This window comes from Helianthus annuus, chromosome 14 (assembly GCF_002127325.2).
Source record: "Helianthus annuus cultivar XRQ/B chromosome 14, HanXRQr2.0-SUNRISE, whole genome shotgun sequence".
Taxonomy (NCBI): domain Eukaryota; kingdom Viridiplantae; phylum Streptophyta; class Magnoliopsida; order Asterales; family Asteraceae; genus Helianthus; species Helianthus annuus.
This window is the reverse complement of record NC_035446.2, coordinates 102,297,370-102,313,984: the sequence shown is the minus strand read 5'-3', so window position 1 is coordinate 102,313,984 and position 16,615 is coordinate 102,297,370. Positions and strand designations below refer to the sequence as shown.

Below are 16,615 nucleotides of genomic sequence, written 5' to 3'. Positions count from 1 at the left end.
ATCTTAAAAGAGCTAAAAATGCCAAAACCTTGAAAATGAAGAAGTTCTCATAGAGAGTCATTCAAAAAATGCAAAGTGCATAATTCGTACCAAAAATGGTATCTGTCTTAGCCCTCGATAAGATATTTTGGTCTCTCTGCTGTACGGAAGTACTGACCTGTTCACCAATTATCTATCGTTGAAAAATAAAACGGATGAATTCAGTATACTCACCTAGTACGATGGATCTTTGTGCATACCTTGATCGCGGGGGTATATCCTGTTGTGGGACACACTAATATATGAGTAATTAAAATTACCTTAACGTATCATACGGTAATGGTACTTGAAATGTTCATGCATTTTGTTTAAGTGGACAAACAATACTGGTAATCGTCTTGAACTGCTTTTCTCTAAAAAAATTAAATAAAGAATTATCTAATTGTGTGAAACAGTTTGACTGTGCTGATATGATCTTCTTACCAGTGATTCTCACAAAAATAGAGTGTTTATTGCTTTTGTATTTACATGCTTTCAGAAAATATAAAAATCCATAAATAGTGTCTTTTTCTGTTTAAAATTCTTAATGTACGGAAAACTGTTATTCTTGGAGGAATTGTTACTGATAGGGGGAGACGGTGTTAGAAAGTGAGTTCAAAATCTTAAATCAGACAGGTTCTTGTGTGTTGAACAAAAAGTTTAGCGTGTTGGTGATAAATTGGAAAATGCTTAATCTGTGATACAGTTTAACTATCTCTTGAAAAATAATAATTTATTTAACTTTGTTGAAAAATTCTTATGGTTTCTCGAGATGTTTGTTTTATAGTATACAGATTGAAGCAGTTTGTTGCTGAGAAGTTGCTGTGAAGTGTGAAGATGAGAGTTTGATTGGATGCATGGTAGAACCTCCTTTCTATATTGCAGACAAGATTGAAGAGATTGAAGATTTCTTTGCAAATGCTAAACTGGAGTTTACTCAAGTGCTAACATGTTGAAGATTTGGTGATTGGATGCATCAGCTTAGGGGGAGTCTGTTGCTGACAGAAGCTATTGAAGCTGAAGCTATCCAAAGACCAAAGACAGTGCAAGACTACATGAAGATTGCAAGAAGACCGAAGACAAAGTTTGTATGAAGCTATTGTCAAGGGGGAGTTTGTTGGTGCATATTTGTGACAACAGCTTAGATTCGGTCTTTGGATATCTTGTAATTAGTTAAATGATAAACGGTTAGCGGGTTTAGCTTTGTATTAGTGAGATTATAGAGTTTGGGCTAAACAAAACCCACATTGGGTGATGGGGGACGAATTGGGCCTAGCCCATGTAGTAAACCCTAGCCTAATGTTGCAACCTTGTGTTATATAAACAAGGTTAGGCTTTAGGGTTTAGGTTAATCAGCTAAAACAGAGTTTGTGAGAATTTCGTGAGAGCATTACTAGCTTGGACGAAATTAGGGTTAGGGATCTTGATTGATTGTAATTCTTGTTTGATAGATAATCAATAAAGATCCGGTTTGAAAGTGAATTGCTGTTTCTGTTCCTACACATTTTCTGCTTATTCAGATCAAGAGGATTCCACACTCTTGATCGGATTGACAATTCTGTGAAAGATCCATAAGAATCAAGGGGACCTAAAAAGTCCAAGTATACGATACATCCAGGAAGTGTTAAGATGTATCAGGAATTAAGAAAGAATTTTTGGTGGATAGGAATGAAAAAGGATATAGAAGCTTATGTTTCTAAATGTTTAACTTGTTCACAAGTCAAAGCTGAACATCAGAAACCCTCAGGTTTGTTACAGCAGTTAGAAATGCCAATTTGGAAATGGGAATTGATAACAATGGATTTTGTTACCAAATTACCCAATACAAGGAAAGGTAATGATACAATCTGAGTGATTGTAGATCGGCTAACTAAGTCAGCTCATTTCCTACCAATGAAGGAAACTTTCAGTATGGAACAATTAGCCAAGTTATATGTAAATGAAATAGTTTCATTACATGGAATTCCTTTATCAATTGTTTCTGATAGGGATAACCGTTTTACCTCTCATTTCTGGACAAGTTTCCAAAAAGCAATGGGAACTAATTTGAATCTAAGCACAGCTTATCATCCTCAAATTGACGGACAAAGCGAAAGGACAATTCAGACAATGGAGGATATGCTTAGAGCTTGTGTAATTGATTTCGGAGGTAATTGGGATGGACACTTACCTTTAATAGAATTTTCTTATAATAAGAGTTATCACACAAGTATCAATGCTGCACCATTCGAATCACTTTATGGACGAAAGTGCAGAACCCCAGTCTGTTGGGGAAAAGCAACTATCTGGACCTGAAATAGTACAAGAAACAACTGACAAGATCATTCAAGTCAAGGAACGACTAAAAGCAGCACGTGATAGACAAAAGAGTTAAGCAGACAACAGGCGGAAACCATTGGAATTTCAAGTAGGAGATAAGGTATTATTAAAAGTCTCTCCTTGGAAAGGAGTGGTAAGATTCATCAAAAGGGGAAAGCTAAGCCCCAGGTATGTTGGACCTTTTGAGATTATAAGAAGAATAGGACCTGTAGCCTATCAGCTACAACTGCCAGAGGAAATGGCAGGAGTACATGATGTATTTCATGTATCTAATCTCAAGAAATGCTTAGCTGATGAAACACTGATGGTACCTCTTAAAGATATAGAGGTAAATGAACAACTTAAGTTTGTAGAGAGGCCTCTACAGATTGAAGACAGGAAAGTTAAGAACCTCAAGCACAAGAGATTAGTTCTGGTCAAAGTGAAATAGGACTCCAAAAGAGGACAAGAATACACATGGGAGCTTGAATCAGAAATGCAAAAGAAATATCCACACTTGTTCTAGTAGATCTCGAGGACGAGCTCTAAAACAAGGTGGGGAGGATATAACAACCCTAAAATAAACCGACACCCTCCTGAATTTTTCTGACACCCTAATATATTTTAAAATACCCTTATATGTCTTAAAATACACCTCAAACGTGAAAACTGAGCCCAAAATATGATATAACATTAAAAATAAAATAAAAACAAAATTCTGGCATCGCTCGCGGGCCGCGTAGAAGTAAGCATAAGCTAACGCAGGCCGCGACAGCAAGGCGATCAGGCGACCTCCGGTGTTGCCATGTGTCATCATCGTGGCAGGTCTAGTGGTGATGACCAATCAGGGCTAAGACCTATACCCCTACTACGTGGGCCGCGTAGCCTGGTAGTCTCATCTTACGCGGGCCGCGTGAAACCCAAAATCAGGCCCGATAAGTAGCAGGCGTCGGCAGTTCAGTCGAATCGTTCAAATCTCTTTTTCTCTCATGAATTTCTTAATAGTAGAAGCTATACTCGGGTATAATACCCCCCTAAATAATGAAGTTCTGCTCCGTTTTAAGTATCATAACCCCTGAATACGTATTAGATACGCTGCCCGGTTGATCTAGGGTTCCGTAACGACTGTCGTGGTTCTGCCCGACGTAGTCGTTGGAATGCCGTCTCGGGGAGGGTATTACTAATGTTAAAATGGGTTATTATACTAACATGTGTGCATTTGTGTAAACTATAGATAATTCTCAGGAAATCCTTACAGAAAACCGAAAACAGCAATGTGAGTAATCTCCTTTTTGTAAACAGTTTTTACAAAGCCTTAACTATTTTACAATGCAATTTAGCAGTGATTGAGTCTTTGTAATTCTACGATTACTGCTGGTATGTTGGGGTTTTTTATACAAAATATGGAACACGTTACCATTGGACAAAGAGTTAGCCAATGTGTAATATGACCCACCAGTTAGGATTGACAGTACTGAATGAGTAATTAGGTAGATGTAAACATTGTAATCGTTCTCAATACTGTTTAAATTAATAAAACTTTTCTTGATTGAACTGGGATTCACTCACCGGTATTTCCCACTAACAAAATGTTTTTAAACGCGTTTCAGGTAACACAATGTGAAAACCAATTAGAAGCCAGCTGGACAGCACTGAAGGCTTGGAAAAGTGGCTATAAAAGTTACCTTAGTAAAACAAGGCGTTTATTTCAATAAAATGAGATTTATCCCTATAAATCAGTTTGTAATAAAAACTTGGGTTTTATCCCAATATGTTTATTTATATAAAATGTGGTGTTTTACTCTGATAAAATATTTCCTAACTACGGTCCTGATGAAATTTGTGCTGCCAAACTAATAAACACCGATACCACCAACACGGTTGTTCGCGGCCGCCCGTTCCCGGGACAGATAGGGGGCGGGGGTTGCGACAGTGTGTATATATAATACTTCTAACAATTAAACCCTAAAAGCTAACCAATTCATGAATAGATGTCAAAGTTTATGGTTATAATATCTTGGATTAAACTCCTCACATTTGGACTTCCAATAGGCGAACTTGTGCTTATGAAAAAACACCTAATCATGGTGTCCAAATTTGGATGTTTTGTCAAGATAGTTTTTATGTATTTTCCTACTATGTAATCATCTTGCATTTGCATTCCGACTCCAAAATCCATCAAACTCATGCTCCTCGTTTATCCTTGTAGGAAAACCCGGTGGTTCCTCTAAACACTCTGATGCATCAACTCATGTATGCGGGATTTACTATGCAAACCGTCAGTATACTTGATCCCATTTTCCTTTTTACACACTTTGGGTGCAACATGTACACATTATTACAAATCACGTACTCACGATTAAACTTGTTCGTATAAACACTCTATCCTTTAAAACATGATACTTGTTATATTCTTGTTATTACGTGCTATAATTATACTTGTGTTCTATATGCTCATTAACTTTGCAAGCCTATCTTAAGAATTATAGCACTATAGGAATAATGCATCGCCCGTATTCTTGTGGTATTGTTAAGTAAACTATTTTACGACATTGTCATTTCGGTGACAAGGATATGCACAATTGCGGTATACTTTGGTTTGACTTATAGTTAACAAATGTTAGTATGCTAATGAACAATGTATGCAAATTACCATGTTGGATACGAGACAACTTTTAGACACGATTATTCTATATATTCAAACTTGTATACTTGCAAACTTTTGTGGACTTTATTTTAATACATGTTGCAGGAAACTAGTAAATGGCGATTGAAGAATGATACTTAGGGTGGACTAGAAAGACACCTAAACTTTTATTTATGTTTCGTTTCATGTTGTTATGTTTATTTGCAACATGTCATACTTTCCTTTCCAAAACAATGTACTTTCCATTTTAGTATGAATGAAACTCGATTACTTAATTAAAGTCACAATTAGCAAGTTATGATGTCTCGAGCAATCATGTTTTCGTCTCACTCCGCTGTTTCTGCCATCAGTTGGGGTGTGACATGATGAGGATCAGCACAAGGTGGTATCAATGGTGACAAAGCTGGATACGACACTGGTGGTAATGAGTGCTAGAGACATTGGCGATGGTAGTGGTAGCGTTAAAGGAGCGACGACGGCGACAACAAGCATGTGGTGAAGACAAACAATGAGCATGGGTAGTGTGACGTGGTGTTAAGGAATTTGAATCATTTTTAAGTTAGCAAATTTTATAAAAGGTGTTAACGAATTTGAATAGACTAAAACTGAAAAGTTGATTGATTTGAGGTGACTTTAACCAAAACCAATTTATTTTTATTTTTAGCCTAATCATGTCAACCAATATTTAAGCATGATTGTCGCCTATAATTACCGTTTTGAAAGTTAAAAGCCTTCTATCTGAATGTTCATATGTTATCAATGATTCAACTCTTTGTTCGCAAGTTCCAAATTGTATTTGGATGTTCATCTGTTATCAACGATTCAACCCTTTGTTCGCAAGTTCCACAATTTTAATGAAGTCTTATCTATTTTAGGTTGGTGATAGTCCAGCTTTCGACTCCCGTCACCTTAACTAGCCAACTATTGATCATAGCTTGTCATCCTATTTCCCCTATATATGTTTGGAGTTCCCAAAAGATATGGTGCGAAGTTCCCTATATTTCCTTAGCTTTTTATTTTTTTATACAACTAGAAGAACATTAAAATTTGATTGGTTGTGGAAGGGGAATGAATGATATGACCATCTTGTTGGTTATATTATATGAACATGTATAAAACATAAAACTGTAGTTTCAATCATGTGTATCTGGTAAGCCAGCAATTACATCAGAGAGGGAAGTAGACGTCATGTTCGTCAGATTTGTCGAGTTCCCGTTTAGGGTGTACAGTTCTGATGGGTTTAGGTGTTCTTGATGAACACGATTATGAGAGAGAGAGGACGAAAATTGATAGTGATGATGTTATTGTGTTTTTTTCTAACCCTAATCTCTCTAGTTATCTCTCTATATATATACCCAAGGGGAAACCCTTAATTAATTAATAAGGGTAGTATAGTCCATCAACAATTACCAACTAATATATAATAATGTATAATTTAATATTTTGATCTATTATTATATAAATGATGATTATAATGGCCATATATAAATAAATAAATCATTTATTTATTCTTACACATCTGGTCCACTCTCATCTCCCAGATCGTAATAACTCCTACCCAAGATTAAAGTTTGAAGCTCACAAACACCATGGGGCGGGGTTCGTGCCTTGCCCACTCGCTCGCTCAAGCCGAGCCTCTCAAGACTGCACTCCGACTGGCCTTAAATCTAATTATCTAAAAGTAGGTCACGTCTTATTTGGTAGGCAAAATATAATATAAATACTGTAAGTAGAAATTTAATTACATTCTTTTTCCAAATAATATATTTATATCTTTCTTAAATTTGCAACAATCTATCTATACTTTCTATAAAAGGAGAAATCCAAGTGACATAAGAAAAGCTGATGTGTCAGCTTGAGAGCATGTCCAAGAAGGCTTTTCTTATGTCATTATTACATCATAAAGGCTAATATATAAAGACTTTAAATTTCAAAGCTGGCCCACATTCACCTTTTCACACCACTGCTATCAAACCACTGCCCGTCCCACATTCACCTTTTCAAAGGTCTGCCCACATACAAACCACCAACCACTGATGTTCATTCAAAATTCAAACCACTTTCAAACCAACCACTGATGTTTCAAAATTATGGATCCAGATTCAAAATTCAAAATTATGGCTACAGATATATAAGATACCATCTTCTTCAATCAATTACTCTCTCTAATCCATTTCTCTCTCAACTCTCTCTCTCTAAATGCAGATTTCGTCTCTCTCTATCTTCTTCAATCCCATTTCACAAACAACTTATCAATAGAAAGAAGACTTCCGTGAGTAGGTATGCAACCCCATTTGATTATCAATTTATCTCACCTAAGCACTTTTAATTTATCTATATAAATAATCGATAGTTATTTTAGCAATGGCAGAACAGAACTCACAGCTCTTCGAGCTCAACAATGGCACAATGAAGGTCATCGTCTCCAACTATGGCGATTAGAATCTTATGGCGTCACTTCCAGGTTAGGGTTTCTTCTAAACTTGAAATTCTTGATTACTCGGTCAATTTTCGTGATTTAGCAAATCTGTGTTATATATGGATCACAGAGATAAGATGGATTGGTTTGGATCTATGTTTTGTTTTAGTTTTACAAAGTGATGAAAGTTTAATTTTTAAATTGGTGAAATAGGTATCTAATTGAAGGATTTCTTTTTTGCTTTAACCACTAATACATGACTAAGATCTCTGTCTGTATAAAAATTTGAATTATGAGTTAATTTTTTAATACGATCAACTAAAAACAAGGTACTGGATTGATGAAGATATTTTAATGAAAGTGGTTGAAGCCATGGGTCTGGCAGTCTAGGAAGATGCTACTACTTCAGCTGATTTCTTCAGGTGATTTTATAACCCTTTTAATGATATGTTTTGAACAGTTGTTACAGATCGAGTATGCTTTTTTGAAGTGAAATTGAGGTCAATTTTGATATGGATAACACGGAGTCCGATCTTTTCGACGACATTGATAATTATTTCCAAGATTCAGATATTCAAGTACTTCACAAGTTGAAGGTTTTCCATTACAACCATGTTGATCAAACGAGAAATAGTGAGTTTTCTAAAGATCGTTGCTTGATCTTCATGTAATTCATGGTTGTTGTTATGTTTATCGATTGATCCAGTTATCAATAATCATCACTTATGATTTTGACTTTTTATAGCTCTATTTGAATGACCGAAAGGCAGATCTGAGTATATCATAAGCTGGATCTGAAGTATCTTCAGCTTCTTTTCTTCACAAAATGTTTCCAAACCATAGACATGTTAGTTGGATCTTATTACAGAGAAGTTGGTTGCTTGATCTGTGCTTTCAGTACTAATTTTAATGAATTAATATTCCTTCACTGTTTGTATGTTAAATACTCCAGTAGTTGATGGCTGTATGTTACATACTCATGTATCTAAGGATGTTTTTTGAAGTAGTTTCAGTAGATGGTATCTTAATTGTGTGTAATAACCTTCTAAATCTGTATAATGTTTTCTTTATGTAATTTATGGATCTATGCTATTATTGTGTAAGCTAATTCTATTGTTACTTTGGAGATTTATAATTGATCTATATTATTAAGTAAATATTTTTTTCATATAATTAAGCTTAATTTATTACTTTTTGAGCAAGAGTACATTGCTGTTAGATTTGTGTTCATTGCATATCCTTAGAGTTTGGTGTTTGATCCTTGCAGTTGCAGATATTCATAATTATCAACAGATTTGCTCTGCACTTTCAGCTATGCAATTCTATGGGCAAATCAATTTGTCCAAGGTAATTTCTTTTAACAAACTTCTTCTATTTTTTAACAAATTTCTTCTATTTAAAAGTCAACATTTGACTTTTTTTCAATTCCAAAATCGACTTACAGATCGAGAGCCAGCCTCTAAGAAGTCGTCCACTTAGATCGAGAGCCGGCCTCTAAGAAGTCGTCCATTTGACTTTTGGTAAATATGTATGATCTTTTAAAGGAAGGGTGTAATCTCACAAATTTGATAATGGTATATCTGATATTATGATCTTTTTTCGGTAAATATGATACTATATCAAGTTTAGAGGGGAGATCTTATCATGGTAAATTCGAATGAAGTTAGTGATTGCCTTAACCTTATCACACAGGCGTTTGATCAATGTAAGAAGATGCTGAATGAATTAAATGTTGTTAAAGTGAATACCGAAGATACTGCTGGTGCAGTGCAGGTAACTATAAGAATCTATTCAAAATGTTTGTGTTTTTTGGTTTTATTTCTATTTCTCAATTAACATTAAGATCTGCAACAGATTGTAGCCTCTAAAGGCGTACGAGACACCAAAGCAATTGCCATTTCTCGCGCAGCAGAAATATATGGGCTTCATATTCTCTCAAAAAAATTTCAGGTATCTTATTTATTTCTTTGTAATCTGATAAATCATTTTCATAATTATTATCTGTTCATTTGATCACGCAATTATTGTTCTCGTAGGATTATTCCGATAGAAATCACCGGTGACTCAAATACGTTTATCCGCTTATCATTGTCTACAGCTATGATTCCGGTAAGATACTCGGTTTACCATTCCGGAGACTCAAATCAGTTGATGTTGAAGAATATGCTTATTTCTATGTATGATTTTCTAATCTGACTGTTTTTGTGCTTATTTTCCTAATATGGCTGAGTTAATTCATTGTAAGTGTTCCGGTTTGGATCGAAAAAGGAATGAAAATCAATGTTTGGATCAACGATACGCATCTAACAAGTTGTGCTGTTATTAAGAATGAGAGAATTGTTGTTGTTAAAGATCAGTGTAGTGTAGATGTAGTAGGTGAGTTTTGCAAAGGTTTGCGGGTTGAAATTAAATTATTTGTTGTATTCACAATTGTTAAACCGATTGTGCTTTATGTTTATGATTTGAACTTGTGATAATTTGTGCATAATAATCGACTGATTGAACGGATTGTGATTTTTAATTAAGTTTATTAATGTGAACCAAAACTTTTGATAACTTGTGCCTAAATTCAGTAATATGAGCTGTCGTGGAAACCTTCTCAGGTGGATTTGTTCGCTCGACGCTCATATCGCGTTTTGTGGGTAGCGATGCAAACTGGGCAAGCATCAATGTCATTGAAGGTAAACTAAATAATAACTGCTATATTATCTGTAAATGTGTAATAAATCTCATAAGATAATGTTATTGGAGCTTCCATGTTTGAAGAATATTGTTTGTAATCAACTTAGTCGCCATAGCATAAGCTGCAATATAGCTTCAATTGTGAATGTGAATTGATGCAAAGAAAAAGATGAACCATCTTTAGTTTGACTTCTATGATTCAAACAACATACTTTTTTTGTTAACTTTTCATTTTCCAATTAATGCTTTGAAGATGACAACTCTAAAGAAGACCTTAATCTTATATGCAGCACACCTTAGACCAACTCTAAACAAGAGCCTAAACGAGCTCGAGCTCGAACCCGAGTCTAAAAACAAGCTCATTTAGTAAACGAGCCCGAGCCCGAGCTTCACTTATTGAGCTCGAGCCGGCTCGCGAGCCTAAACGAGCTTTCTGTTTATATATTTTTTATTAATATATTAAACATATCTTTATATAATAATAATTACCATTTATATAAATATAAAAAATAACTAAATTATACGTATAATAATAATTATAATTAATATAAATTAATTAATAAAATACTAAACGAGTCGAGCCCGAGCCGAGCTCGAGCTTGAAAAATTACCTTTGAGTCGAGCTCGAGCTTTAGAAATAAAGCTCGAATCGAGCCGAGCTCGAGCTTTCATATGTTAGGAAACGAATTTCACACATATCCCATGGATATTAACTATTGCTTGGTAAATAATATGCCTTTAAGGTACTTGTATATGCAAGCAGATCTTTAAATGTGACAAATATCTAGAATGCACTAGAAATGAAGTGATATGACGCTTTTAGTTATATAGCAACATTACCTATATAAAGTATAAACTGCATATACATGTTACTTTATAAGTTTATATAGCAGATTTTAATGTTGGAGACGAGTAGATGCTTTTAATGTTTTAATACAAGTCGAATTACAAGTACCTATATATGCACGTGCTCAGGACATCCCACATCTTTTTTATCTGAAAGAAGCAGGGGCGACTGATGCTATTCTAGAAAACGCAGAGGTTATTATGACATCACCAATTTAATGTACTTTAATTCAACTGGTTGGTATTCTAACATTATTTGAACTGCAGACAATTTTGCAACTTGGATCAAAGCTCCTGAAAGGGCTGGGTGATATGTTTGACGATGTAAACTTTTTAATTCAAATTGTTAGAGATTCGATGGAGTTGCAAAACAATTGCTGTAGCCAAGGACCCTGATGTTACGGAGTCACTACAGGTGTTTTTATGTATAGTTTTTATTTTATTTTTTACTTTGTTGCAATAGAAACATTAAAAGATTTTTATGTTTGTACAAGTGAGAGTTGGGGATTTGGTATCAACAAGAAAATCTGGGGCGGCACTCCCAGCCAAGAATCAGTGAGAATTAAACAAGCGGAGAGAGATCACATCCTAATGACACAGGAACCACCAAAGCCGAAGTCCAAGCCCCAGTCAAGTGGGGAGGACGGGAGAGGCGTGTTATATTATGAACTTGATATGGACAACAATATTCCAAACCAACACTAAATATGGAAGATTGAGTTATATGTATATATCATAGGGTTCACTCTGCATGACACAAAGCCAGTTGAATGGGATTTGAAGGAGAAGTCTGGTCATATATTTGTAAATAACTGAATTTAGTTTTGACATGATTTGAAAAAGATTACAAGATGTAATTTGTTTTTTTTTTGTCTCTGTTTTGTCATTATTTAAAGTAATTTACAAATCCTCATATTAAAAAAATAGAGTTAAAACTATATTGGCCTCTACATGTAAGCAATTTATACATGAAAGTATTATCACTTTCATATATAAGTTAAACCTCTGTTTGGTTACAAACAGAGTCTTGAAGAGATTATCAATGCCACCAGCTTTGGATATTTGTTTTTAAACAGAGGTTACAAACAGAGGTTAGGAAACAGAGCTTTGGTTTTTAAAACAGAGGTTACAAACAGAGCTTTGGTTTTTAAAACAGTGGTTACTAACAGAGCTTTGGTTTTTAAAACGAAGGTTAGGATTTCAAACAGTGGTATGAGAAACATATGTTTGAAACCTCTGTTTAGTTACAAACAGAGTCTTCAGAAAGTGATTTGGCGAAACAGAGATTACCCTTTACCAACAGTGGTTGACTTTAGTCAAACAAAGTTTTAGATACCTCAAACAAATGATAAACTCTTTTGAAACCTAAAATCTGGTTTTTAATCAGAGGTTTGGTTTTTAAAACAGAGGTTAGGATTTCAAACAATGGTATGAGAAAAATATGTTTGAAACCTCTGTTTGGTTACAAACAGAGTCTTGAGAAACAGTGATTTGGCGAAACAGAGATTACCCTTTACCAACAGTGGTTGACTTTAGTCAAACAGAGTTTTGCATACCTCAAACAAATGATACACTCTTTTGAAACCTAAAATCTGTTTATTAATCATAGGTTTGGTTTTTGAAAACAAAGGTCAAATGTCTGTTCACTTTTGGTCAATCAGATGTTTGTTTTTCCTTTTGTAATCTCTGTTTTTGAAACAGAGGTTTGGATTTCAAACAGTGGTATGAGAAACATATGTTTGAAACCTCTGCTTGGTTACAAACAAAGTCTTGAGAAACAGTGATTTGGCGAAACAAATATTACCATTTATAAACAGTGGTTGACTTTAGTCAAACAGAGTTTTAGATACCTCAAACAAATGATACACTCTTTTGAAACCTAAAATCTGTTTATGAGTCAGAGGTTTCGTTTTTGAAGTCAAAGGTTAAATGCTTGTTCACTTTTGGTCAATCAGATGTTTGTTTTTCCATTTGTAATCTCTGTTTTTGAAACATAGTTTAGGATTTCAAAAAGTGGTTTGAAACCTCTGTTTGGTTACAAACAGAGTCTTAAGAAATAATGATTTGGCAAAACAGAGATTACCCTTTACATATGGTGGTTGACTTTAGTCGAACAGAGTTTTAGATACCTCAAACAAATGATATACTCTTTTGAAACCTAAAATATGTTTATTAATCAAATGGTATTTGAAAACAAAGGTTAAATGTCTGTTCACTTTTGGTCAATCCGATGTTTGTTTTTCCTTTTGTAATCTCTGTTTTTGAAACAAAGGTTAACAATGTAACAGTGCTTAGGGTAATAACAGATGTTATGAGTTTATTAGGCTGTTTGATTGTAGTTAATGTTTGTTGAAAGTCAAGTTGTATTGCAAGTATTGATTTTTTTCAAAGTAAAGATTTTAAGTTTGTTACTATATTCATTTGATGTTTTACAACTTATGTATCTAAGTTTCATAAGCACATTTCCAACATATATGAACATTCAGGAAAGTAATTCCCTTCTAAAAAATATATAGTGATTCGTTGTTTAATGTATTATGCATGGTTTTTTCAGAAACGACCCGTGTTTGCACACGGGTCTTACCGCTAGTACTTTCTATAAAAGGAGAAATCCAAGTGACATAAGAAAAGCTGATGTGTCAGCTTGAGAGCCTGTCCAACAAGGCTTTTCTTATGTCATTATTACATCATAATGCCTAATATTAAAAGATTTTAAAATTCAAAGTTGGCCCACATCCACCTTTGGTCTGCCTTATACTCAAAGGTCTGCCCTGGTCGTTTATATTAAAGTACTGATGTTAATTGAAAATTCAAAAAACCTCTTCTCACGTTCAAAATTCAAAATTCTGGCTCCACATTCAAAATTAAAAATTCAAACCATATATATTCTAATTCTAATCCTATAAATAAGACATAATTATCTGGCCCCACATTCAAATCTCTCTCGCTCATATCTACATATGAATTTGGCTCCACATTCAAATTTCAATTTATCTCTCTACTTTATATTTGCGATCATAACTCTCTTACTCAAATGCATAGCTCTCATGATTGAGACGGTTAATCTTCAGATACAGTTCTTTGTTCCAGTGTCATTGTTCCAGTATCATTGTTCCAACATCGTTGTTTCATGGTAGCTCTGTTTCACACACTCGCCTTTGACCTTGGCTTTGCGGGTTATTTTAGGTTTGTGGATTCTTTTAAACTGTTGATTATGTTGATAATATTTATTTTAAGGTGTTGATATATTTCAGCTTTTTTCTTTCCGAGCGAGCAGTGGGAAGTTCTTCTGCACTGTTTTTGAAGTCTGAAGTGTAGAAAGTGGAGTACTTCTTTATGATAAATGAAGAACTTAATGGTAATTATGAGAATCTGTTTTTTTCTAATTTTATTTTTGTTCTTTCGGTTTAATCTATATTTAACATTTTACTACGATTATGATATCCTTATTTTACATGAGGATAAGGCTACTGTTCAAGAGCTGAAGAGGTGTTTTGGTGATGTCTTTCTGCACTTCGGAATTCAAAAACAGTGAAGAAGCTTTTCATCACGTTTTAGTACCATTATATCCTTCTTTTACATCGGAATTGAAGAAATATACAAGTTAAAAATGTCATCATATCCTTCTGTAGGTTCTTATGATTTAAAGTATTACTTTTTCAAGGAAGTTGAGGATCAAGTATATGAGGATAGGACTACTGTTCAAGAGCTGAAGATTATTAAACTTCGTTTTTCCGTTCTTAATGTAATTGTTGATCTTTGTAGAGCATTTTATTTTTACTGATTTGTAACACCTCGAAAATTTACGTCCGAAAGAATACCCTAGAGGGACTAAAGTTGACAAACATATAAAGTATGGGAATTCAAGGGTTCAAAATGTCAACAAGGAATAAATATACTTTACAGTAACCCTATATGATGTTCGTACCTTCAAACGAATGAATCATGGATCATACGGAACTAAAAGTGGAAGAAAGTGAGAGATTACAAACTACAGGGGTTAAATGTGTTAACATGTTTAAGTTATACCTCTGAGTGACCCTTTAGCAAACCCGAGGCTTTGTAACGGTAAATTACGCTCACTAGAATGCACGATATAAATTTCATAAAGTTTCGTTATCATATGAGAAAGTTATGATCAAATTCATATATAAGGGGTTAAAAGCGTCAACGATGAAGTTATGACTTTTCGGGTAAACGCAAAGCAAACCAAGGACTTAACAAAGTGGGTATATATCTTGAAGCCCTTATAAATCAAATTGGAGGGTTCAAAATGCAAGAAATAATGTCAAAACAATGTTATGAAGAGCCAAGGACCAAAGCCTAAAAATCAAAAGTTTGGATTTGATCAGAAGGGGCTTCACGTGACGCGAGGGTCCCTGGGGGAGGGGGTACGCGTGGCGCGAGGGGCCATCTGATCCGCAAACTTCGGCTAATGTCTGCTAGGTGCATTGTAACCGACTTAGAAAGATATTTTCCTCAGCATGGGCGACCCCTAATCATTCCTAGGCACTTAGGGACACCTATTGATGATCAATGATCAGTTGTAGCCTTGGTTGTCAACAATCTAGTAAGTTTTAAGCACTATAAAAGTCCCTCATGTGCAACATTTTGTTCACACCACACTTCTGCATTTGTGAAGACTTCTGGAGCTCCAAAGCAGACCCAAGTCATCCCTAGTCGTGCATAGGACTTTGGTAAGCACCCTTGACCTTCTGTTGGACCGTGTTCCGACCCTAAACAGTCAGTTGAGAACGTTCATCTTCACATACGAAGGCGTAATCAACGTAAATGAAGTTACACAGCTTTTCCTATTCAATTCCTTCTCTTTTATTGCTTTCTGATACAAATTTGACAAAGTTTCGTTACACCAGCAATGAATCTGTTCCGCTCCAATGTACACAACCACTGATCAGGTTTCGCTCAAACAGACTATTTATAGACCATGTGCTTTCGCTTATACGACATGTCGTATAAGCGAAACTACCAACTAAACCATATGAGCGGAACTATATATGACACATGAGCGGAACCACTTCTACACATGTAAATAAAAGCGAAACTACAACATAATAACCTAATTTTGACTTTCAAGCTCCTATGTTGACCTATCTTGACCTAAGACGTAATGCAGACGTAGTCAACAGACATCCCATGCATCAACAGACTCCCCCTTGGATGTTGACGAAGTCTTCAGCTCTGAGTCTTCAGTCTTGGTCGTTTCTCCAATTCTCTGTCTTCAAATCATAAGCACTCTATCATCACAGGCTTAGGATCACAACCTAACTCTATCTTCAAACTCCCCTTGGACTGTTGATCCAGACTCCCCCTTTCACAGACTCCCCCTCTCAATATGCTAGAATCTGAGATATCTGGTTCAAGCTTTGACATTTAGCTTCCGTTGGGAATTATGAAGTCCAAAACCTGTTACTCAACCAATAACATTACAATTCTATCTTTTCAATCAATAAATCATAAACTCAATCAGCTCTAGAAATCCACTCAAGTATTCAGGTCCAATTTAATGACCCTGATTACTCAATTAATCTACCAAGTCCAATTCAATGACCTTGGTTGATCTTTTGACGAATCAAACTGATTTTAAAACAACAAATTTTACATTTTCTTGAAAATAACAAGTATCAAATTAATGAACTCGTTTTAACTTTGAAAACATCCCAATCTCTGACAAAGTAAGCTCTCCT

The 16,615-nt window shown here is 34.9% G+C and overlaps 1 protein-coding gene across 11 annotated transcripts; it reads left to right on the top strand.

The window, feature by feature from the left end:
* Positions 1–7,110: 7,110 nt before the first annotated feature.
* LOC118486284 lies at positions 7,111–11,741 on the top strand. Of its 11 annotated transcripts, none has more exons than XR_004878252.1 (13): positions 7,111–7,243; positions 7,326–7,427; positions 7,712–7,804; positions 7,873–8,015; positions 8,650–8,729; positions 8,827–8,956; positions 9,075–9,155; positions 9,237–9,332; positions 9,419–9,491; positions 9,986–10,063; positions 11,040–11,105; positions 11,178–11,325; positions 11,405–11,741. XR_004878252.1 is itself a non-coding variant. In XM_035982628.1 (7 exons), the coding sequence occupies exons 2-6, from the start codon at positions 9,301–9,303 to the stop codon at positions 11,304–11,306; spliced, it is 378 nt and encodes a 125-aa protein (XP_035838521.1). In that variant the 5' UTR covers positions 8,963–9,155; positions 9,237–9,300; the 3' UTR covers positions 11,307–11,325; positions 11,405–11,739. The 11 variants fall into 11 exon arrangements, 1 of the variants encoding a protein (XP_035838521.1); XR_004878253.1 differs by adding an exon at positions 9,628–9,758 and having other exon boundaries at positions 7,712–8,015; XR_004878255.1 differs by having other exon boundaries at positions 7,712–8,015; positions 8,827–8,902.
* Positions 11,742–16,615: the final 4,874 nt, after the last annotated feature.

What these genes read in the sequence shown, in the direction of transcription:
- LOC118486284 (XM_035982628.1), top strand. Translation starts at nt 9,301, where the DNA reads ATGGGCTTCATATTCTCTCAAAAAAATTTCAG. An exon ending in TGTCTACAGCTATGATTCCG is followed by an intron (nt 9,492 to 9,985) that starts GTAAGATACTCG and finishes AAACCTTCTCAG; the next exon opens with GTGGATTTGTTCGCTCGACG. An exon ending in AAGCATCAATGTCATTGAAG is followed by an intron (nt 10,064 to 11,039) that starts GTAAACTAAATA and finishes GCACGTGCTCAG; the next exon opens with GACATCCCACATCTTTTTTA.